The sequence below is a fragment of the Selaginella moellendorffii genome, unplaced genomic scaffold (assembly GCF_000143415.4).
Source record: "Selaginella moellendorffii unplaced genomic scaffold, v1.0 SELMOscaffold_29, whole genome shotgun sequence".
Lineage (NCBI taxonomy): Eukaryota > Viridiplantae > Streptophyta > Lycopodiopsida > Selaginellales > Selaginellaceae > Selaginella > Selaginella moellendorffii.
Window position 1 is genome coordinate 1,160,932 of NW_003314290.1, and position 21,920 is coordinate 1,182,851.

General features: G+C 48.6%; 7 protein-coding genes and 1 non-coding gene across 8 annotated transcripts; 2 read left to right on the forward strand and 6 right to left on the reverse strand.

Moving 5' to 3' along the window:
- Nucleotides 1-4,838: 4,838 nt before the first annotated feature.
- LOC9646207 (O-acetyl-ADP-ribose deacetylase MACROD1) lies at nt 4,839-7,154 on the forward strand. The gene is made up of 7 exons (XM_002975872.2): nt 4,839-5,756; nt 6,245-6,347; nt 6,406-6,507; nt 6,563-6,637; nt 6,707-6,776; nt 6,835-6,925; nt 6,979-7,154. Exons 1-6 carry the CDS (start codon nt 4,892-4,894, stop codon nt 6,922-6,924), a joined length of 1,305 nt encoding a protein of 434 aa, XP_002975918.2. The 5' UTR covers nt 4,839-4,891; the 3' UTR covers nt 6,925; nt 6,979-7,154.
- Nucleotides 7,155-7,284: 130 nt separating this feature from the next.
- LOC112348463 (putative protein TPRXL) lies at nt 7,285-8,614 on the reverse strand. Its single transcript, XM_024681006.1, has 2 exons — nt 7,549-8,614; nt 7,285-7,413 (listed from the first exon to the last, which is right to left on the reverse strand). The coding sequence occupies exon 1, from the start codon at nt 8,606-8,608 to the stop codon at nt 7,616-7,618; it is 993 nt and encodes a 330-aa protein (XP_024536774.1). The 5' UTR covers nt 8,609-8,614; the 3' UTR covers nt 7,285-7,413; nt 7,549-7,615.
- Nucleotides 8,563-11,036, reverse strand: LOC9645806 (glycine-rich cell wall structural protein 1.8). The gene has a single exon (XM_024680999.1). It carries the CDS (start codon nt 11,018-11,020, stop codon nt 8,618-8,620), a length of 2,403 nt encoding a protein of 800 aa, XP_024536767.1. The 5' UTR covers nt 11,021-11,036; the 3' UTR covers nt 8,563-8,617.
- A 78-nt stretch (nt 11,037-11,114) lies between these two features.
- On the forward strand, nt 11,115-11,187 carry TRNAR-ACG. The gene has a single exon. It is a non-coding gene; the product is annotated as a tRNA-Arg (tRNA).
- Nucleotides 11,188-15,477: 4,290 nt separating this feature from the next.
- On the reverse strand, nt 15,478-19,387 carry LOC9646208 (DEAD-box ATP-dependent RNA helicase 9). The gene is made up of 9 exons (XM_002976065.2): nt 18,933-19,387; nt 18,748-18,881; nt 18,282-18,693; nt 18,135-18,233; nt 17,860-18,084; nt 17,430-17,807; nt 17,252-17,380; nt 17,110-17,205; nt 15,478-17,056 (listed from the first exon to the last, which is right to left on the reverse strand). Exons 1-9 carry the CDS (start codon nt 19,302-19,304, stop codon nt 15,755-15,757), a joined length of 3,147 nt encoding a protein of 1,048 aa, XP_002976111.2. The 5' UTR covers nt 19,305-19,387; the 3' UTR covers nt 15,478-15,754.
- Nucleotides 19,388-19,480: 93 nt separating this feature from the next.
- Nucleotides 19,481-20,289, reverse strand: LOC9646209 (mavicyanin). Its single transcript, XM_024681008.1, has 2 exons — nt 20,036-20,289; nt 19,481-19,948 (listed from the first exon to the last, which is right to left on the reverse strand). Exons 1-2 carry the CDS (start codon nt 20,199-20,201, stop codon nt 19,614-19,616), a joined length of 501 nt encoding a protein of 166 aa, XP_024536776.1. The 5' UTR covers nt 20,202-20,289; the 3' UTR covers nt 19,481-19,613.
- Nucleotides 20,290-20,419: 130 nt separating this feature from the next.
- On the reverse strand, nt 20,420-20,794 carry LOC112348396. Its single transcript, XM_024680789.1, has one exon. It carries the CDS (start codon nt 20,792-20,794, stop codon nt 20,420-20,422), a length of 375 nt encoding a protein of 124 aa, XP_024536557.1.
- A 138-nt stretch (nt 20,795-20,932) lies between these two features.
- Nucleotides 20,933-21,887, reverse strand: LOC9646210 (PLAT domain-containing protein 3). Its single transcript, XM_002976067.2, has 2 exons — nt 21,672-21,887; nt 20,933-21,463 (listed from the first exon to the last, which is right to left on the reverse strand). The coding sequence occupies exons 1-2, from the start codon at nt 21,786-21,788 to the stop codon at nt 21,029-21,031; spliced, it is 552 nt and encodes a 183-aa protein (XP_002976113.2). The 5' UTR covers nt 21,789-21,887; the 3' UTR covers nt 20,933-21,028.
- Nucleotides 21,888-21,920: the final 33 nt, after the last annotated feature.

Consider the following 21,920-nt stretch of genomic DNA (forward strand, 5'->3'; position numbering starts at 1 on the left):
ACATGGGGATAACTTCCCGAATACTCCTTTTTCAGTCCCCACTCAGTCCTATCTTGTCCATGGCCGTGTTCGCTAACACTGCCAGTAGGTTAAGGTCCACTGGCCTGACCACTAAATCCCACTATCCTTTAGGACTTCCTCACCATGTGATTGTATCTTTGGTCACTACATTAGAGGATTGCCCCTTTTCTATTCCACAGTCTAGGACTTTGAGACAACATTTCGGAATACTATAGCCCTACGCGAGCCTCATGGGTACTCTCCCCACCTTCCACCTTTGGGTGCTCTAGCCATGGGGCTAGAGCAAAGTTCCATTGAGCCATGCCAAATATCCAAGTAGGTAGTGCCACCCATGCTTGGATTGTGAGCTTTGATTTTTCGCCCCCCCGGGGGAAAAAAAAAGGGTTTTTAAACCTTTCCCCAAGGTCCCCTCTTTGTTTTTTAATTTCCCCCCAAACTTTAGCCCCCTTGGGGGAAATTTCTCCCCCCAACCAAGGGGAATACCCTTCTTGGGTCCCATTATCCTTTCCGGGCCAAACAAGCTCCCGAGGGGTCCCCCCCTCCCCCCCCTCCCCCCCCCCCCCCCCCCCCCACTCTCCCTACTGTACTTCTAGAACCCCCAGCAGCCCCCCCCCCCCTCCCCAAGGGGACGATTGCTTTGGGCTTTCACCCAATAGCCTTTATATTAGTATTCAGACTTGGACTCGATCTTGGTCTCAATCTCGGACTCAGTCTCAGTCTCGGTTTTGGACTTAGACTCAGTCTTGGTTCCATCTTGGACTCCATCTCGGGCTAGTGTGCCAAAGACTTGTATGTCCCCATGGCTTATAGTAACATGTTTAGCCTAATTGTAATTCATAGGTTGACAATACCCTAGCTCAAATCTTTCAGAGAATGCTCAACGTTCAGCCTCTAAGGCAAAAAGATTTGAGCAAATTCAAACTTGTATAAACAAAGATGCTCTAAGGAGCCATGAAGGAATAATAAGGGAAACCAATAGGCTCATTGATGGTCTTATCCACAAAATAGAGTCAAGAAATGATCATAATATGTTACATCATTTAATCCTTTGAAGTCCTCACATATTCTAAGTTTTCTATAAGCTTTTCAAAGCACAATATTAGAAACCTAGTTTGAATGAGCCACAAGAACAATAAACCTTGCCAACAAGAGCTTTTGGATCTCTTTCTTAATTGCGAGATGAAGAGATAGATTATATTGCTATATATGTTGACAAATATCAAAGAGTTTAATCTTATGCATGAGTGTCTATAGGAACATCTAGGAGTTGGTTGTAATCCTATGCAAACACATCAATGAAACTCTAAAGCAAGCTAATAAACTGTATCACATGTTCCTCATTCTTTTTCTTTAGATAAGAAAACCTAGTAGCAACAAAGATGTAGCTCTACCTCGGTCTCCATCTTGGCTGGGATCTCAACTAAAGTCTTCTATGGGGAGGCAATACAGTGCGATTCCAAGCTGTTGGCTTCCCCATGGTTGTGATTGCATCATGTGACAGACAATTAGCCCAAACATTAGCTTTATAAAGAATGCTAATGAAGATGGCATCTCTAAAATTTTGTTATGAGTTAGCAAGTCATTAGTTGCAAATCTCTCATGAATTAGACATGGTGGAGCTTTAGTTCTTTTACTAATTTCATGGCATTGATCACAGCCACATACTCAACCTCATTTACAGATAAAGCTGGCAAATGCATGGAGAGCTTGGCAACCTACTTATCCTGACCATCAATGATCCAGACACTAACACCACTTTATCGATATTACAAACACCAAACTCCATCAATATAAGCCACAAATTGAGGAATGGAAACTTCTCCAAATAAAAGGAAAGGATGTACAATATTGTCCTCTACCAAGCTTAGCTAGAGCTCTTAGCCCTTTGCATTGAAAGTTGTGCTAAGAGAGTTTGGTATTGACTCTTGGGCTCAATCTTTATTGAAAAAGCATATAACCACTAAGGGAAGATCTTTTAGTATATTAACACTCTTGATCTTCCTAAATTGATGCTAGGCACTACTCTAAATTGATGCCAGTGCATGCTAAATTGTTGGGCCTTAAAAGGTAGACACTAGCCACCTCCAAAACATCTAACTCAAGTAAATTCTTATCATGAAGCAGCTCTAGAAAAATGACTGGGAAATCATTTCTAACTTGAGTCTACACCATTTTCACAACTTTGTGCTGTCCAAAAAGAGTATGCCTTTGTTTGTTGAGGAGAATGCTCATGTCTTGCCGTATAAAATTGTAAGTATTAACATGTTTCACAATCCACTACCTTATGCCAAGTGCAACCAAGGATGAGGTAGTCATTGTCCTAAGGTGCCCTGACAACTCAACCACCAAGAAATCAATCACAACTTCTACACCCTTAGTCCAACTTTGTAGTCCAACAAAAGTCTTGAGCACAATTGCAATATGTGAAACACAAATCCTAGAGCCCCAAAAGTGGAGCCGAAAGGGTGCCACGTGGTAGTGGCCAAAATAGAAGCCAAACAAGAGTAACACATTTAGACTAAAAGCTCTTACTTGAAAAGTCAAGAGTGGGAGTGGAACTCCCAATGAAGTGTTCGAGAAATAAACACAAAGCAAGTAATAAGTGAGTCTCTAGAAAAGGGACATAAAAGGACCAACACATGACACATGGAAGAGTATGAGATGGCCCAAGATGGAGTTGAAGATGAAGTTCAAGATGAAATCTGAAATGGACCCGAGATGGAGTCCGAGATGGACCCGAAGTGGAGTCTGAGATGGATTTGAGATAGATCCGAGATGAAGTCCAAGATGGATCCGAAATGCAATTGAAGATGGAGTTCAAGATGGAGTATGAGATGGAGTATGAGATGGAGTCTGAGATGAACCCGAGATAAAGTCTAAGATGGACCCGAGATGGAGTCTGAGATAGAGTCCAAGATAAATATCTATATAGTCTTCTGTCAACTTGACCATGGCATTGGTTCTTCTATTATTGCCTCGGGATACCCCAAAAACATTTTCTCTTCTTCCATATCAACATTGTATTTCTAGCAACTCCAAAACCACTATGTGTTAATTTTGGACAATATCCACCTTGCTCTTCCTCACTTCTTCAACTTGTTGGATTACTCTATGGCAAGGATCACAAAGATTCTTGGCCAAACTGTGGGAATCCACTGACACTCATAGATTTTGCATGAGAGGCACCATTCTATGGAGATTTAGTGGCACAGCTAAAAGGAACCTTAGATATGCTGAAAGTGCCATGCTAACCTTAAGCTCTTCTAAAGAATAATGAGAATCCTCCATATCCACATCCAAAAGGTCTTCTTTGGTATAAAGACATGAAATCACCTCTAAAAGATTGGTCACTGCTACCTTACCATCCAGGCTTAGGCCTGTGCTAGTCATGATCCTCCTACAGAATCTCTTGCTTAGGGAAAGCTTGCTCCATCCCCTTTTCTTAATCTTGGGCTTGTTCTGCTTGCTCTCAAACTCCAAGCATACTTGCACCACCCTCTTGGGCACCTTTTCCCTTGGCCACTGGTGTTTTTTATTAGGCACACTACTCAGAAAGGCCAACCTAACATTGCTTCTCATGCTTTGTAGAGGGTTCACTTGGTCCTAAACAAGATCCACCTTTGGCCATCTTCCTACATTCAACTCTTCAAGAAGATATCACAATAGTATTAGTTTAGAGATCAACAAAAGAAACCTACACTCCAGAAGCTAATTCTCTCTTGGTGTTAGAGAAATCATCTGCATGTGAAAAAGGTGTGATGAACAAACTTGTCACTCAAGCCATATAGCATGCAATATCCAACACATTAGCTTGGCAATATTTTCTTGATCTCTCACTAATACAACTTGGTTGCTCTCTTCTTGCTAGTGGCAGCCTGCAAAACAAGTGTGCACATGTGACCCAGCCTCACAGCACATTGCAGATGCCTCCAGATCACACTCCAACATCAATAGAAACACATTTATTATTCAAATAAAAGAACCTACTTCCATAAATGCACTTCAATCTAAGCCACTCAAGATGCTTGTAAGCAACAAAATACTCTCATACTCTAAAGCACACTCCAAAAAACATTGTTAAATATAGAATCCCTAAAGAGTGGTGTGAGGCCTAACTTAATCTTCACTCCCCTGCTTCCCACTTTTATTCTCCAACTGTGAGATTCTTGGGATCTCATAATCCTTTGCTCTATTTGATTATGAGTTTGCTCCTTCATGAGTTTATGGGGTATAGGCTTTCTTTGATTTTTATTGGCTTTTCATTGACTTATTTTGATTACATTGACGTGTTGAGCTCAATTTTTTGCTTGCAATCTCAGGTTGGATCTACTGAGAAGTTCTTCTAAGAACAAAAAGCTTGTCACACTGCTCTCTTGCAGTTTTCAATATGGATAACTCTGATTCCATCTCTTTGAAGACTCTTAAAACACCAGCCCCAGCCAGTGGGACGTTTGTCCAAGCCTGCCAAATGGAAGTGATACTTTATAATGGGTTTACCCTAAGAAGCCTTACAAATTATAACGTAGGCTGTCCATTGTTAAGAAATGCCCTAGGTGGTCATTCCATGGCGGACGAGGTGATCGGACGAAAGGAGCACGCTTTTCTAGTCGCCGCGGCCTACTTTCTGCGCGATGAGGCTTGCGGCGATGATCGCGGGGTAGAAATCGCTAGGGAGGAAGAGAAAGAAGCGCAAGAACAAGGCAGCGAAGAAGAGGAAGAAGACGACGAAGAGGAGGAGGGAGAAGAAGGCGAAGAACAAGGAAGCGAAGAAGAAGAAGAAGAGGAAGAGGAAAAAGGAGACGAAGAGGAAGAAGGTAATCCAGGTACTAGCGATGGTCAATCGAGCGACGAAGAAGACGAGGAGCTCCGGATGGATCCCGTCATTCTCGATCTCCTCCCTGATCCATCGTCTTCGGAGGACGAAATCGAGGCGATGCCGCGAGAGAGAGAAATGCCGCTGCCGGGGCACGCAAATGCCGCGACGAGGGATAGGGTCGTCTCCGGCAAGTTGCCGCGCGATCGAGGGTTCTCGGGCGGGAATGGCAAGATCGACAGGGACGAGCAGCACTGGCGCCAGCGCTGGGAGATTCTAGACAAAGATTGGCGGCCGACAAAGAGCAGCGCCAGCGATCGGGAGGCGCGGCCAGATGCCGTCGCCGATGGAAATCCAGGGAAGAAGAAGGAAATCCGAGTGGAAGAGCAGCTGGAATCGGGCCCGGCGAAGCCAAGATCGTGGAGTCGTGACGCGTCCTTGCGATCGAACATCATGAATCCTTTCAGCGGTGGCTCTGGAGCTAGAAATTTCGTGGCGAGATTGGAGGCCTCGCAAGGAGGAGATGCCGGCAGCGGTTATCCGGGATCTTCTCCCTACCTGACATGGAATGTGCGATCGCGGGCGATCTCTCTCCCCGATTCGAGAGAGAGCCAATCTTGGCTGGAGGCAAAACCCTCTTCTTTTTTCTCGAAAAGGAGGAGAGAGGAGGAGGAAGAAGAAGAAGCTATGGCGGGCAGGAAGAAGAAGGCGTTCGCGCTGTTCGATCGGTTTATTTCGTGCAAGAAGATCCCTCGTCCCAGAGATGAGGCGGCGGCGTCGGCGGCGGCGTACAAGCTCACGGAATCTTGCAAGCTGGTTCTCCAGGGCGGCGATATCACGATCTGGCGCAAGGATGGTCACAGCGATGCGATCGTCAATGCGGCTAACGAGCGGATGCTCGGCGGCGGCGGCGTGGATGGAGGTAAGCAACGCGATCCTTGATCATCTAGGTTCTTGTTCTTCTTCTCGCGTGATTGGGGGTTTTCTGGGAGCATTCTTGCTTGGTTGGCTTTGGGATTTTTCCATGGCATTTTGGATCGATCGCATCGTTTGCCTCGTTTTCTTCTTGGATGCATGCTGGTTGGATTGATATCGCGGGAATGGTTTTTTTTTTTTTTTTTCCTTGGATGGCTGTTACATTTTTTCCTTTGAGAAATGCAGGCCCCGATTGGATCGATATCGTGGTTTTTTTTTTTTTTTCTTTCTTTTTCCTGGATGGCTATTACATTTTTTTCTTGAGAACTTTTTTCTCTTCTTTGTGTGGTCTTCTTGCATTGCGAATCTCTCCCAACCTTGGAACTTTGTGTTTGTTGGTGTGATCAAAACTTATAGACTCGGATTTGGCTAGATTTGAATAACTTGTTCCGGAGCTTTCGCGAGATCTCACTTACGTGCATTGCGTTTTTGCAGCTATTCATGACGCGGCTGGGCCGGAACTTCGCGATGCCTGCCGGGAATTGCCACTAGTGGAGCCGGGAGTGCGCTGCCCAGTCGGACATGCCGTGGAAACACCGTAAGTGTTCGTGTGTAGATTCTTTTTCTTAGACAAATCTTTTGTTCTTTGGTTGCAGAGGCTTTTTGCTGCCGGTTGCGCGGATCATCCACACGGTTGGGCCAATGTATTTCAAATCATCCAGAGTAAAGGCAGCTGCTCTGCTACGAGATGCATACCGGTACATGTCTCTAGTTTCTGATTTGTTTCCTTGTTTCTAATCTTCCTCTTCGCAGCAACTCACTCGAGCTTGCGAGGGAGAAAGGCGTCAAGTTCATCGCATTTCCTGCCATCTCGTGTGGAATCTACGGGTAAGTTTGTTAGTCTCTGGCCTTTCGTTTTTCTTTCTTTTGGAAACTGCTCGTATTTTCTCTGCTTAGGTGCCCTGTGGACGAGGGTGCCGCGATTGCTTTGGATGCCGTGCATGCAAACGCTGCCGACTTTGAAGAAGTACGTTTGCTTGTGTTTTATCTTTGAGCCATATGTGGAGACGTCTTGTTTTGCATAGATACATTTCGTCCTGTTCGATGGGTCTGCAAGAAAGGCATGGTTCGAGGCAGCCGATAAAAGGTTTCAAGCATTGGATGTAAATGCTTAAGGTTCGTGTGCTCTTCCTTCTTTTCGCTCGTCATTTAATGCATTGCAATGCTAGGCTTTAAACCCTTTTCTAGTTGCGGAGATCCAGGAATGGATGATCAGCCTAGACGGGTGTAAAAGACGAAGGTCCGGCGAAATTTTTCCGTGCTGCTGGCGTTTGTTTCGTAGCTGAATGTCCATACAATTGCTATGAAGGTTGCCACTTAAAAATATATCATTTGATCAAAGGCGCAAGTGGCAGCTAAGCGTGCGTAGAATGTGCTCTCGAGAAGAGAGTTTTGATAGTAATTCGATAGAATTTCCAGTCCTTTCGTTCATAGTTTCGACACCAAGACCTTAGAAATAAGAACAAAACTGATCCTACCTTCATCTGATCTTCCAGTAGAGGATCTTTTGTATTGAAGATCCAGCACAGTATTGAAAGAAAAACATGACAAACAATCGAAAAGAACTTTGTAGGAAGATGACCTTCTCCATTCAGTCCAATGAACTGCAACACATGAAAAATAAAAATTAAAAAAACAAAATAGCTTTTAAACACCTTAACTTGTTAGTGTGTGAGAAGATTATGTTTTAATGGTTAAGATTAAACCTTGCTAATATAGATTTTATAGTCGGGTCTTACCTCCATAAAGGTTTGGATATATAGAATAGTTTTCAGACGAAAAGGTGGCAATGGCAAGCTTTGTCGATCACTTGTCACTCTTTCCCGTGGATCCAAAGGGCTTGGGAGGCTTGGAGAAGTCCTCGTCCGGGAAGTAGTGCCTCCTCATCTCGTCAATCGAGTTCCACTTGCGAGAGCCGTCGGGAAGAACAAAGCCGCCAGCCTTTGGATCCGGGGCCTTGTACGTTCTCTTTGGCGGCGTGGAGAAATCCTCGTTTGGGAAGTAGTGCCGCCGCATCTCGTCGATCGAGTTCCACTTCCTGGAGCCGTCGGGGATGACGAATCCACCCGCGCTGGGGTCGGGGGTCTTGTAAGTCCTGCGTGGCGGCGGCTCGTTATCGCAGTTTGGGAAGTAGTGCCGCCTCATCTCGTCCACCGACGTCCACTTGTTCGTGCCGTCTGGAAGCTTGAACTCGGGCATTGGTCCCTTGTTGATCCTGTTTCCAGCAGCAGCTCCTCCTCCTCTGGATGAACCAGCAAAAGAGCTCCTGGTTGCTGGAGATTGCGACGACGGGGGAGGAGAAGAGGAAGACGCGTAAGGATTTGCTGGCGATGGCGATGGCGATGGAGAAGGATTTGGTGGCGTTTGAGAGCTTGGTGGTGCTGGTGGAGCGCCAAAGCCATAAGAACTCGCAGGCGTGCCGACGTCTCCACCCAAGTAGCTCGTGCCATATCCAGTTCCAGTGCCAGGTAGAGCCGAGCTTGATACAGTCTGAGGGGACGAGCTCGAAGTTTGGCCTCCAGTCGAAGCGGTTGGAGTAGCCGATCCAGACAACGACGACGCTAGGGTGGATTCGCCAGAGGCCGGTGTTGATGGTGATGATCCCGTTAAAGCTGGCGAAGTTGACGATGATGCTACCAGCGTCGGCTCGCCAGCTGACGAACTACTAGATCCTACTGAAGCTGCCGCTTCAACACCAGAGCCACTCGCGGAGACTGACGGTCCCGCACTAGATCCAGAACTCTCTGCTGCGATTACCAGCGTCAACAACATTGTATTCAATCTTAGAAACCAAATCATACTCAAAGACTATATACCTGATTCAAAACTTGAAGCCGCTCCAGGGGCTGCCGCCTGCGAGCTAGTTGCAGCAGCGCTCTCACTCCCATATCCCGTGCTCGGGCTTGAAGATGGTGCGCTGCTCCCATATCCCGTGCTCGGGCTGGAAGATGGTGCGCTGTTCCACTCCGTGCTCGGGCTTGAAGATGGTGCACTGTTCCACCCCGTGCTCGGGCTCGAAGATGGTGCACTGTTCCACGCCGTGCTGGGGCTCGAAGACGGTGCACTGTTCCACCCCGTGCTCGGACTCGAAGATGGTGCACTGTTCCACGCCGTGCTTGGGTTCGAAGACGGTGCACTGTTCCACCCCGTGCTCGGACTCGAAGATGGTGCGCTGTTCCACGACGGCGTTGTCGAGGATCCAAAGTCTGGAGTGCTGCTCGTTTGGTAGCCGCCACTCGTCGAGGACCCAAAGCCCGTAGAGTTTCCTTGGTAGCCTCCCGTCGCTGTGGAGCCAAACGAGCTTCCTGTGGAGCCTCCCGGATACGAAGAGCTAGGCGTGGTCCCGTATCCGGGCGAGGAAGCTCCAGGATTTCCCCCGAGGAAACTTGTAGCCGAGAATGGCGTCGTAGAGCTGTCCGGCTCTGTGGATGGCGGCGGCGGTGGCGGCGTTGGAGCGGTGCTCATCCCCTTCCTCCACCCAAAGTCAGTGCTTGCGTTGGGCGTCGTCGGGTTGCTGTGGTATCTGGGCGTGAAGCCAGGCGAGCTCCTGCCGAATGAGCTTCCGCCACCAAAGGAGCTCCCGCCAAAGCCGTTGGAGCTACCATAGCCGGTTGAGCTCCCACCAAAGCCCGTCGAAGAGTTTCCACCGAAACCACCGCCAAAGCCACTTCCAGTTGAAGAATTGTCACCAAAGCCACCCGAAGAAGTCCCACCGAAACCAGTGGAGCCACCAAAGCCGCTTCCAGTCGAAGAACTTTCTCCAAAATTTGTGGAGCCGCCAAATCCGCTTCCAGTCGAGGAGTTCCCACCGTAGCCCCCACCGAAGGTACTCCCTGCTGACGAGCTTCCACCATATCCGGTTGAAGCATTTCCACCCCAAGAATTTCCCGAGCTTCCATATCCAGTCGAGGAACCACCTCCACCGTAACCCGTGCCAGAACTAGTAGAACTTCCACCAAAGCCGGTCGAAGAGTTTTGACCATCACCAAAGCCCGTCGAAGAGTTTTGACCATAGCCAGTCGAGGTGGATGAGTTTCCTCCACCGTAGCCAGTGGACGCGTCTCCAAAACCAGTCGACGTTCCATAACCGGTCGTGGAGCTCGGGGTTGTGCCAGTCCCATAGCCAGTCGATGCCGGGGACGTTCCGCCAAAGCTTCCATAGCCGGTGGACGCAGAAGAAGTTCCGTATCCGGTCGACCCAGGCGAGCTATAGCCTGTTGATGGGTTTCCACCATAGCCTCCGGTAGTCGAGGACGTTCCAGCACCATATCCAGTCGAGGGCGTCGTTCCAGCACCATAACCAGTCGAGGACGTTCCAGCACCATACCCCGTCGAGGGCGTCGTTCCAGCACCATAGCCAGTCGAGGACGTTCCAGCACCATAGCCCGTCGAGGGCGTCGTTCCAGCACCATAGCCAGTCGAGGACGTTCCAGCACCATATCCGGTCGAGGGCGTCGTTCCAGCACCATAACCAGTCGAGGACGTTCCAGCTCCATAGCCAGTAGAAGAAGCTCCACTCGCGCCATAGCCACCGCCATAGCCCGTCGACGAGCTCACACCATAGCCACCCGCAGGAGCACCAGCGCCTCCAGTATAACCAGTGGTCGATGGAGTAGCCGGAGAAGCAGCCGCATCAAAAGTAGTAGCAGGAGCACCACCAAGTCCACCAGAAGCAGCAGCGCTTCCAGTAGATCCTCCACCGGATAGAGCATTCGCATCAGCTTCTCCACTAGAAGCAGCCCCTTTCTGGCCAGAATAATCAGCGCCACCGCCAGGAGGAGCCACAGAGCTACCATAGCCCCCACCGGGGTTATCTACGCCACCAGCGCTTGGATTCGCCCATGTCTTCCCAATCCTTTTGTCGATAGAAGAGCTCCCCGTGCTGTAGACGAAGTTCTTCTTGTCCTCCTCGGTGGCATTGGGATTAATCCAGATGTTGTTGTTGTTGCTCACGCCGCCGCCATAGCCGGGGTTAGAACCAGCTCCAAAACCCCCACCACCGCTCGAGGCGCTGCTATCAGCGCTGTATGAGCAGCATCTGGTTCCATACCTCGGATTCGCGAAGAGACGAACTGGTGCTGGCGATGGCGCCGGAGCTGGAGACCCTAGCACGCTCTTGCGCAATGCCGCGGGGCTCTTCCCCGGCCGGGAGGCAGGGAATGCGGTCGACGGCGCCAAGCTTGGCGCTCCCAACAGGACCTGGCTCGCCATAGCCTAGGGTTTTAGAAAAAAATATCTTCCAAAAACCCTTATGGTAAAAATTTAAACCTCCTAGTAGGAAAAACTCTAGGGGTTACCAACATGTGACTCCATGGCCCAACGGATAAGGCGCTGGTCTACGGAACCAGAGATTCTGGGTTCGATCCCCAGTGGAGTCGTTTAATTAAGTACTTGTTAACTTGTTAACCTTTTGTTGCTAATTATTTTATTTTCATACAATATTTCAAGTGATGCCGTTTAGTTGCAACTTCGTTCCATGGGCGCTATCAGCCTACATAAACGCTTGTGAAGCTTAGTGGATATGCAACCTTCTCGCGAGAGGTGGTGACCCTAGGAGTTCTTGAGGGGGAAGCAACTAATTTTAGCTTGCAAAGACAGCTTTGCCTAAGGAGCGAAGCCCCGGGAAGAAAGCCAGGGAGAAGAAATTAGTGAAGAACGCAGGCCCTGGAGGACTGGAGGAGAAAAATGACAACGAAGGCGGGAGGAAAGCAATGAAGAAAAGCCCACAGAGGAGGAAGATGCTTTGGCCGAAATTACGACATAAAGGTACTTGCAAGTTTTTATCCTCATGTCTTTCGCAAGAAGATTACTGCTTGAGAGGCTAGTGAGAAAACTGGGACCATATTTGTTTGGAATCAGGAGCTCCTCCTACCACCCGAGCTTTTATTCGTCCGGATCAGGAGGAACGCCAGCGTGTCGACGAGATGGTGGAGGAGCTATTAGCGGATGGAATGGTGGAATTGAGCTCGAGTTCTGGTTCTCAAACCTACCTCTGCCACCTCATATTCCTGCTATATATAATCGATCCCTCTAGGAGGAGTTTGTGCTGTCTCTTACTTCACCAAGGACATCCCAGAGGAGTTAGGGGCCGATGATCTGTTCGAGCTCCAGGAGTTTATTCTCAAGGGAATGTGTTTTTCTATTTCATATGTCTTTCCCTTGACAGAAAATTCCATCCACTTTATTCCAGAGTTAACAACGATGTTTCCCAGAGTCTGGAGAATGTCAACTCCAAACACCACATTGACGGCCCCCATCTCAAGGACATGGAACGTCCCCTCCATCTGATATCCTCCTACCTGTATGTTGCATCGGACCTCCGCCTCTGACAATAAAGTCCCACCATCAGTAATCCCCACAATTAGTGGCCTCGGCAGCAAAGATGTTGTGAGCTTCAACTTCTGGAGCCAACGTTTGTTGATAAACATATGTGACGCTCCAAAATTGACAACATGAACGCCTCATGCGAATAAATCTTACCTTTAACTCGAAGGCATTGCGGATGAGCTTTTCCAACAAACATATGCAAGGATCTACTTGATCCTCGGCACTCATACTACGGTCATTTGGCCTCCAGGATAAAGAAATCTCTCTGAGTGTCCAGTTGCTCTGCGGAGCAAGGAGCCACGGTGCCGTCTTCATAAATGTATTAGCACCACCTTCCCTTTAACTGGACGTTTTGTATACACTTCTCGATGCCCCTGGAACCAACGTCCTCCATAGTCAAAGCATTTGCCTTCCTTGATGTCGTCCAAGCGCTTAGTTCTGTCAACTGTAGAATGCACTAGTGAACTAGTGGACAGGAAATAAACATTGATGAAGTCCGTGATGATGACACCAACGACGGTTTGTTGGTCCACTGGTTCCGTCCTTGGCATAGAGGATCATTCCACAATGTCAACCAAGCCTCCAAGGTGCATGGCTTGGCAAACAGTCATTCGTCGCATTTGAGCAACATCAGAGCTCATGCGAGCAGGCAGCGACGCAATATATCGCTGAGTGGGCGCATCCTCCGGAACTCTATGAACGCCGAATCTTGATTTCAACCATGTTTCATTGAACTCTTGTAACTACTGGACCGCAAGATGTATCGTAGTGTGAACTTGAGGGTAAATCCGCCACTGCTATTAACACAAACGAGCAGCCTTTTGAATTCTTCCCATGAGGGAGCCATCAAGAGCGTAGTAACCCCTTTAAGTATATCGATGCGAATGGAACTCTCTTTCGCTTTAGGGTGAAGTACAAAACACCTTTCCCGCATAATGAGTTAATAGGAACCTGTCCTTGTGGAGCCAACGATCCAGCTCTGGGCTCCGCCGCAGCAATCCACCGCAAGTCCTGAAGAAGCCACGGAGTGCTTCCCTAGGGCCATGATGGACGCCACAAGAAATTTGGCGACGGCATCCCCCCAGTCCTGAAATGCCAGGGAATAAACGTTGCCACACTGTACACTGGCACAGCAGTCACGTAAGGTGGTGAACTAGAATTCACCCCCGAAGTAGAGGTGAAAGCTGACAGGGGAAATGGGAATGTTGGGACGTTGGCAGCTGGGTCCACAGACACAAGCAAAGGCTGGCAAGAACCCAGACAAGCCGGAAAGGAGCTTCCTGAAGAGCTGGCATTTCGGCCATAGCCCTCAATTCCCGAACGAGCTGAATACAGGAGGTGCCGAAGACGGAAACTACCAATCCTCTGGAGCATCCTGGAACACTATCGACTCTTCCTACTCTTGCGAGAGAGAACCAACAATGCCATGGCTGTATCTACCTGAGAACCATAATCAGGATCCCTTATAGAAAAGAAAAGATCACCCTTTCCTCATACACTTGAAAGAATTGAGCTTGTGTTCTTTTGCAACTCCTCTTGACCTCTGCCACCTCACATCCCTTCTATATGTAATTGGTCTCTTACACCTCCCTATTGGCTACGCCACAACACCCCTAGACTGAAATCAACTTTGCTATACATACAAAGCTCGGCTCTTTTATCTTGATCCCTAGGCACAGTTGGCAGCTGGATGCTATCCACATCTTGTGAGGTTTTCTTTCTACCCTACATTTATCCCCGACAGAATATTCAAATTTTCATCACATGTACTATAATTGTGTTCCTCAAGCCAGCTGCATATCCACAATCGGGCTCCTAGAAGCCTTGAATTGTTAAACAAGTCGATTAGAACAACAAACGCTAGTAAACCAGCTAATCACTGATTTGTAGACATCAGTTCCTTCTCGGATCAACCTCCTTCCTCTAAGCAGCAGATTCAAGGCACTCCATCCATTGCGTATAGGCTTTGAGTGGAATGCCTGCCCAAAATCTTGGCCAGTGGCACTGGCCTTGGTGTATCAACTGGAAATGCCAAAAGAAAAAATATATATGTGTTGTACTCAATAATATATCCAGGAATATGCCCAGAATTATACTTATGCTCTAACAATGGCAAGAACCCATAGCTGGAAAAGAATCCAAGTCTAGCACATACAAAGGACAAAGGATGGATGATGAAAATGGAGATAATAGAGAAGAAATGAGAATAAGGTGTAAACTTTAAAAACACATAGAAAAACCAAAGAAAAACTATAGGGTCAAACTAGAATCTGACTATGAGAAAATGGAGAAATGAATAAATGACAAGAGCTTAAAAAAAGAAGGAAGCTAAGTAAAAATGTGTCAAACTGGTTCTAGCTTGAGAACCATTGCACTAAAGTATCTTTAACTCCCATAATCAACTTTAAATTTAAGTGAAAGAGAAGAAAAGAAGAGTAAAAACAGTTAGCGATATAGTCTCTATAGCTATATAGAAGAAAAAGTGGCAGATTATTGATGTTAGCGGATTATCCATGCCAAAAGCTGATGCTTGTTGAGAGAGGTGGAATGAAATAGAAGCACTTCATAAGACATACCTAGATGCCTCTGTATACAAAGCCCAACTAGATATTGGAAATCTCAATTTGCTACAAAATAAAAAATGTTATGCTATATGTAGAGGAAAATGAATCTTGAGCGTCATAACTACAGATCATCTTGATGATTAGCTTCAATGTGGAAAATTGCTGAACGTTTACAACAACACAGCATGCCTACAGTTGATTATGAATCAAGTACACCATGGGAGGAATAAACACTTCGAAATGTTCCACTATTTCATAGAGAGCGGATTGAAGAGAGGAGGTGAAGCTGAAGTACATTTCTGCTTACGTCTGTAATTTGCCAGTTTGAATGCTTACAACAACAGCTCGGACTGGTTGCACAAAGGGAATAGCAATCTGATAACAAAAGTGAGACCCAGTGTTGGAACAACTAGAAACAGATCACAATACGTGATCAAAGGAAACTTTATGCGTGATTGAGGCGCAACCAAAGGAAAGTTTATGTATATATCCCAAGAGGGAATTCACCATCAATACTCAAGGATTGTTTTTCTATCACTAGCTGCTCCGTCCATTGTGTGTAGGCTTCAGATGGAATGCCTCTAACTATGACCCTTGTGGTCGCGAAGTAGTTGCCACCTTCACCTATGGCCGACCACTATCCATTAATCCAAAACCCTTTCTCCGACATGGAAACGCAAGGTTTCACAGCGCCAGAGACACCTCTGGATCTGCATGGTCTGATAAAGACAGTAACTTGTCCTTCTGCAAATGCAATAGGAGTCGACGAAGTGAGAATGCAGATGACACAATAGTGTTTTGAACTCTGGGGAAGTGAGCTCTTGGTGCTTTGTCTCACGTGGAGTGCGCAATGCATCTCGAAAACGAGCATTCCACACATCCTCTCCATAAGAAAACTCAGCTCATTCCCTGGATGAAGCAGCAAAAATGTGCGAGAGGCCGCCGAATTCGTCGCCTCAGACGGCATTACTCTTCCAAGTCTCTTGTTGATAATCTCATGTTAATTAATCTTACTTATTAATTAACACAAAATATTTTTGTAGTTTTCATTTTTTCAGCTCCTTTGACGATCACCTTGATCGTTTGGAGTCGAGTTTCCAGCTTCATAGCCACGAGAAGAATTCTGGTCAGGCGCGTTATAATCGCGGCCATACCCGGGAGAGTTTTGAGAAGCCGCTCCATAGCCGCTGGAGCCATAGCCGCCACCTTGGGACGAGTTGCCACCATAGCCATACGAGGAAGGAGCTTGACTGGATCCATACGAGCTTTGAGAGCCTCCATAGCCAACACCCCCAGATGAAAATCCTGTTCCTGTGTTTGGTGTGCTTGAACCATACCCATTGCCGGGATTTCCACCGTAGCCGCCACTAGCATTGTTGGTGGAGGCAGAGTTGCCATAGCCGTAGTTAGTCCCAGCAGCCGAAGGAGAATTGCCATAACCGTAGTTGCCGGAAGTTCCATAGCCAGTGTTCCCAGCCGACGCACCATAGCCAGGTTGAGATGGAGCACCATATCCTCCTCCGGTTGAGGAACCGTATGAAGGAGTTGTGGCACCGGTTGATCCTCCCGAGCTCCCGGCACCTTTCCTCCAGCCATAGTCAGTCCCTGCGTTGGGAGTCGTCGGGTTGGCATTGTAGCCTCGAGCTCCGCCAAATGATGTTTCTCCAAAGCCACTCGACGAATTTCCTCCAAATCCAGTCGACGAGTTCCCTCCGAAACCACTAGAAGACGTTCCACCGTATCCAGTGGATGGAGACGTTCCACCATATCCAGTAGATGAGGACGTTCCACCATAGCCAGTGGAGGAACCAGAACTTGCACCAAAGCCCGCTCCATTGTATCCAGTGGATGAACCGGAGGTTCCACCGTAGCCAGTCCCGCCGTAGCCTGTGGAGGAACCAGCATTTCCACCAAAGCCAGTGGAAGAGCCAGTGGCGTAGCCAGCATCCCTGCTGTTGGAACCGTAGCCAGCGTCCCTGCTGTTGGAGTTGGACCACGATCCAGATCCACCGTAGTTTGAAGAGTTACCGAAAGTGGAACCGTTGTTTCCACCATAGCTTGGAGAGCTATAGTTTCCTGACCTGTTGCCATACGAGGATCCGGATCCACTGTTATAGGATGACCCCCCATAGCTCGAGCCTTCACTTCTACCATAACCACCTCCACTGTTGTATGAGGAACCATAACCGGAACCAGTGCGACTTCCTCCATATGAAGAACCTCCAAAGGACGAGCCACCCCTGTTGCCATAAGATGAACCGCCGCCGTACGAGGATCCGCCACTCCTAAATCCTCCACCGAAGCTCCTTCCTCGACTGAATGATGACTGGAAGTAGTCTTCTTGTAAATCGGGAAGCTGCCAAACCGCTTGTCAGGAACAAACAGCAAGAAACATAAATATGTACTTACAACTTTTACAGCAGTGAGAACATTGCTTCCGACATTTTGAAGTGCAAGAATCTCCTTGGCAAGATCTTCTGGAAGATCGAACACCCCTCCGGTGGCCTGTTCACGCGGTCAGAAAAAAACATGCAGAAAGATAGAAACATACCGTCGAACTCGAAAGCATTGTAACTCTTCCCATGCTCATTCCTGCTTTGGAGCTAAGTTGCATTACAGCTGACGAGACCGCACTTGAGTCAATCAAATTTCCACCGGTCAGCTGCAAAGTCATGTATCCCTGCAGCGAACACCGTTAGTTCCACGATGAGAACAACAAGATTAATTACCTCCTCGTATGTCAAGAGAGATCGTTTGGGAGGGAGTTGAGTAACACCGCTAACATGGGCCATAGCTGCTGCAAGAGCGTTAACGCCCTGCTCTTCCAGTAGTTTTTGCGCAGCAGGCAGAAAGAGCTTTGCGAGATCCGGGTGCACGCTTTTGATCGACTCCGACGCATGATCAGAAGAACTGGCAAGTACATCCTCAGCCGCAGGCGGGCCTATAGCTTCAAATTTGCAGCCAACTTCGCTTTCAATCGTGCGTAGGACCCTCTTTTGATTAAGAGTATACATAAGTATACAGGTCCCCTTCTTGCCCGCTCGGCCTGTTCTTCCGGATCGATGAACGAAAGTTTCCGAATCTCCGGGAACCTCGTAATGCACAATCTAAAGTAATAACTTGTTAAAACAAGGCCTCGCAGAGACAAAGTTCACTTACGAGATCCACATTTGGAATGTCAAGCCCCCGAGCTGCAACATCCGTTGCGACTAGAACGTTGAATCTCCCGTCACGGAACCCACTCAGGGTCTTCTCTCTTTGGTACTGAGAAATATCCCCATGCAAGGCTTCACAACCAATGGAACGGCTCATCACAGCAGCAACATCGTCCGTATCTCTCTTCGTCTTCGTGAATACTATGGCTTTGCCTCCTTTCGCATAGACCTGTAAGTAAATATTATTTATACAAGTCCCAGTCATTAAAGTCGACAAACCGTGAGAAGATCGGCCAGAAGTTTGTTTTTTGCGAGGTCATTTGTAGAAACTGCATAGAGCTTGATTCCTTCAGCAACTTTATCCTCATTTTCACCGACCTGTTCTTCGGAGTGTCAGAAAACGAACAAGTCAAATGATACACTTACCAGGTCTATCATTGTTGGATTCTTAAGATACTTGCTTGTTAAGTTCCTTATCCAGCTCGGCATTGTCGCGGAGAAAAGCATGGTGTGACGCTGAAGCGGCAACTTTTGCATGATTCTCTCGACCTCCTCGGCAAAACCAACAGCAAGCATCTGATCCGCTTCATCCAGGATCGCAAACTTCACTTCGTTCAGTCTCAAGTCGCCCCTCTCAAGCATGTCGATGACTCGGCCGGGAGTTCCCACCACCACTTCAACACTGGATGCTAGTTGCCTTCGTTGGCCTTCGATACTAACACCACCATAGATGCAAACCACAGATAAGTGTGGAGCTGCGAGCACAAGCTCGTTCTCAACTTGTTTCGCGAGCTCCCTAGTTGGTGCCAGAATGATTGCTCGTGGAGTTCCCGCTGGTCTGGATTCAAAGAAAAACAAAATCAAGCATTGTGTAGTACGATGTCAGGCTCACCTGAATTGCATACTACTCTTTTCCCTCGATATGTTATCCAGGATTGGAATCCCAAAGGCCAGCGTCTTGCCAGTTCCTGTCTTTGCTCGAGCGATGAGATCGAGTCCTTGCATTGCCGGTTGAAAGACAGCTCTCTGGAACAAAACAATGAAAATTAACGACGTAGGGAATTAGATCTCACATACCTGGATAGGAAACAAATTCACAATGCCCCTCTTGGCAAGGGCGTCCACAATCCTGCTGTCGATGCCCAAGCTCGCAATAGCGAGCTCCTCGCTCGCGCTGGCATTCCCTGCCGAGAATGATGGACTGTCGCTGGTGACAGTAAACCCGGACAAGCTAGCCACGAGGGGCCTGCTACCGGCGCCATTGCCCAGGCAAACGATCTTGGCCGGGGCAGGGGCCGCGGAGGAAGAATGCCGGAGGATTACGATTGGCGGCCCTAGCAGCGGGAAACTCACACTCTTGCTGAAGACGCCGGCGCTCCCGAGCTTGGACGCTGCCGCCGACGATGGCGCTGGCGACGCGGAGGCAATGCTGCCAAGGACGCTCGCCATTCCTTTGCCCTAATCCAATCCTCCGTCGCTCATCCAAAGCCCGTCTGGGCGAGATCTTTCATTCAAGGCACACAAGTGCTCCACATCAAGGGTTTTACAAATATCTGGATGGGGAATATCCAGAGTTGATTCTATAGTCAAACTGTTGTTGACTAGCCCTAAAAGGTTGCCTAGAGTTGACTAAAGGAAGAAAGCTCTCTTCCTTTTTGTTTATCGTTTAGTGCGACTCCCAGATGCTGTGCCGTTGGCAAGCGAGAATCCTCACGCATTCTCGGCCATTCTCTCGATGATCTCGCCTTTTTTTTCGATCTAGATCACAAGCAGCAAGGCCAAAAGCCCCAAACTCGTGGGAAGAGCGGGCCCGTGACGCGCCCCAAAATCTGGGAAAGAAGACCGCGCGGACGACGAGGGCGATGAGAAATCCGATGCTACCGATTGCGAGCTGGAGGCCACTGACGCATAGATCGCCACTTTCATGCCCGTGATGCAATGCCCCGGGATCCCGCAGATGAAAAAGTTCTTGCGCGCCGCCAGGGTGATCGCCCGCCCGCTCAACAAGCCCTGGACTGGATTGTGAATGTTGCACAGCACGTAATCGATCTCGTTCACCATCAGCACCGAGTGAGATCCGCTGAAAACAAACACTGTTCCCGAAACCCAAGATCAATCAAAGACTGCCCATGGAATGAAAATCGCTCGGATTCCTCTTATCATTCGCGAAGAGCTCTTACCGACGCTATCGCCCAATGCGAACGGGTACTTGGCCGCCCATTGAGTGTAATTCACGTTGAGATTCCAACCCAGATTGTCGCCCACCTTGTAGAGTGCCGCGCTCGCTGCGAATCGCACCCAAAACCCAAGAACAAGGCCAAGAACAAGGGATAGAAATCGACCCATATCACTCGCACGCTCGTGCTCGCTCGATCGAGGCCACTATTCACGACCTTTTTCATCTCGATGGACTTCCGTGCAAGCAGATTCACTAAAAAATCACACAAATTCCATTCCATAATTCCAAGAACAGGGTTTCCAGTATGTTACATTTCTCCGTTTGGAGAAGAGGGAAGAACAACAAAGACATGGTATTCACAATGGAATTCCATTCGCCACGATTTCTATTGCGTGGCCAGGCGCGAGGCGATCGAGGAGTGGTACATCGTGTCGTGGTGGGCATCCAAGCCCTTAAGCCGCTGGCGAAGGATCCTGAATTTGTCCGAGGTGTTCTTGGCTGCTAGATCTACATTTGGAGCGAGTTCCTTGGCATCGTCTTGCGCAGCCCAGTCCTGCTGCTGCGACGAGGAGGAGAAATTGAAGAGAGGACTCCACCACGCCTTGCCCTTTGCGGTGCTGCTGCTAATCAGATCCATCACTGCATCCTTTTGTGAGGACGAAGAAGCCACAGACAAAGATGGAGAGGAAGATCTAATTCTCTGCTCACTACCACGAGCGCGGATCGACGCAACTGGGACGAAGCTCGCGATCGCCGCCATTCCTTTTCTCTAGCTAGGTATGCGCGCTTCTTTAGGATAAGAACCCTCGCTTCTTTATAGCACTTTTCCCGTGACCTTTTCCCACGGGGATATTCTCAAAATATCCCCAGGATCCGGCGCATATACTCTTGCGCCACGTTGACCTAAACCTGGGCTTTTCGATTCCCGCGTTTGTCGTTATTTAAAAAACTGGCACATTCGCAGGGATATACCTTATCCACGGAGAGTTCCGTACTAGGCTTTCTGGATGCTTGGATCGCCGTTGCCCTGGCACTTATCGACGGTGGCGGAGAGCTCGTACGGAGAGGTGTCCGTGGCGAGCCACTGCTCGATGGTGAAGAGGCGCTGGGAACAGCCGAGATGCGGGCCCGTGATGCTCACCTCGGCGTAGTTGACGTACCAGCCGTGGTGGCTGCCGGATCCATCCGAGGTGAGGACGAGCTTGCAAGGGGTGGTGCTCAGGCAGGAGCCGCGGCCGCTAAACACGTCTAGATTGCCGCGCTCGAAGTAGTTCCAGCCGCTCGGCATCAATCCGCCCCATGTCTCGATGTTGTCGATGGTCAGGCTGTTGTTGTAGGTGTCGATGAGCTCCACGCTCATGTTGGCGTCGGATCCGCCCTTGAAGATGCTGCCGGTGCGCACGTAGATCGTGTAGACACAGTTCCCGAGCTGGAACACACCGAGACGATGAGGAATTTCGAAAGGATTGTCCAAGAAGTGGAGAAGAGAGACCGAAATATCGATCGAAAGATATCCAGACAGCCAACCGAGAGAGAAGAGATCGAGAAGAGAGGAAGATCCAGAGCGAAATATCGGCCAGGGCTTAGAACAAGAGATCGAGAGGAAAGGGATTGCTACTTCAAGAAAAAACGCTTACCGATTCGGAGTTTTGCGCTCTAGATCCCGCGAATGCTGCCGCGGCCGGATTGGAGAGCGCTATCGCCAGCGCCAGCGCCGATGCGACGATCGAAAGCCCCCACATTAGAGTCCACATTGGAAAAAGGCGAGGATGGATCGATCGACAGCACGAGAAGAATGTGGGCGCTTCAATGTGACGAATCGATGCCCTCAAATATCATAGAGCCAGTCAAATAAAGAGGCATCTCGTCGGCATCCGCTTGTAAGA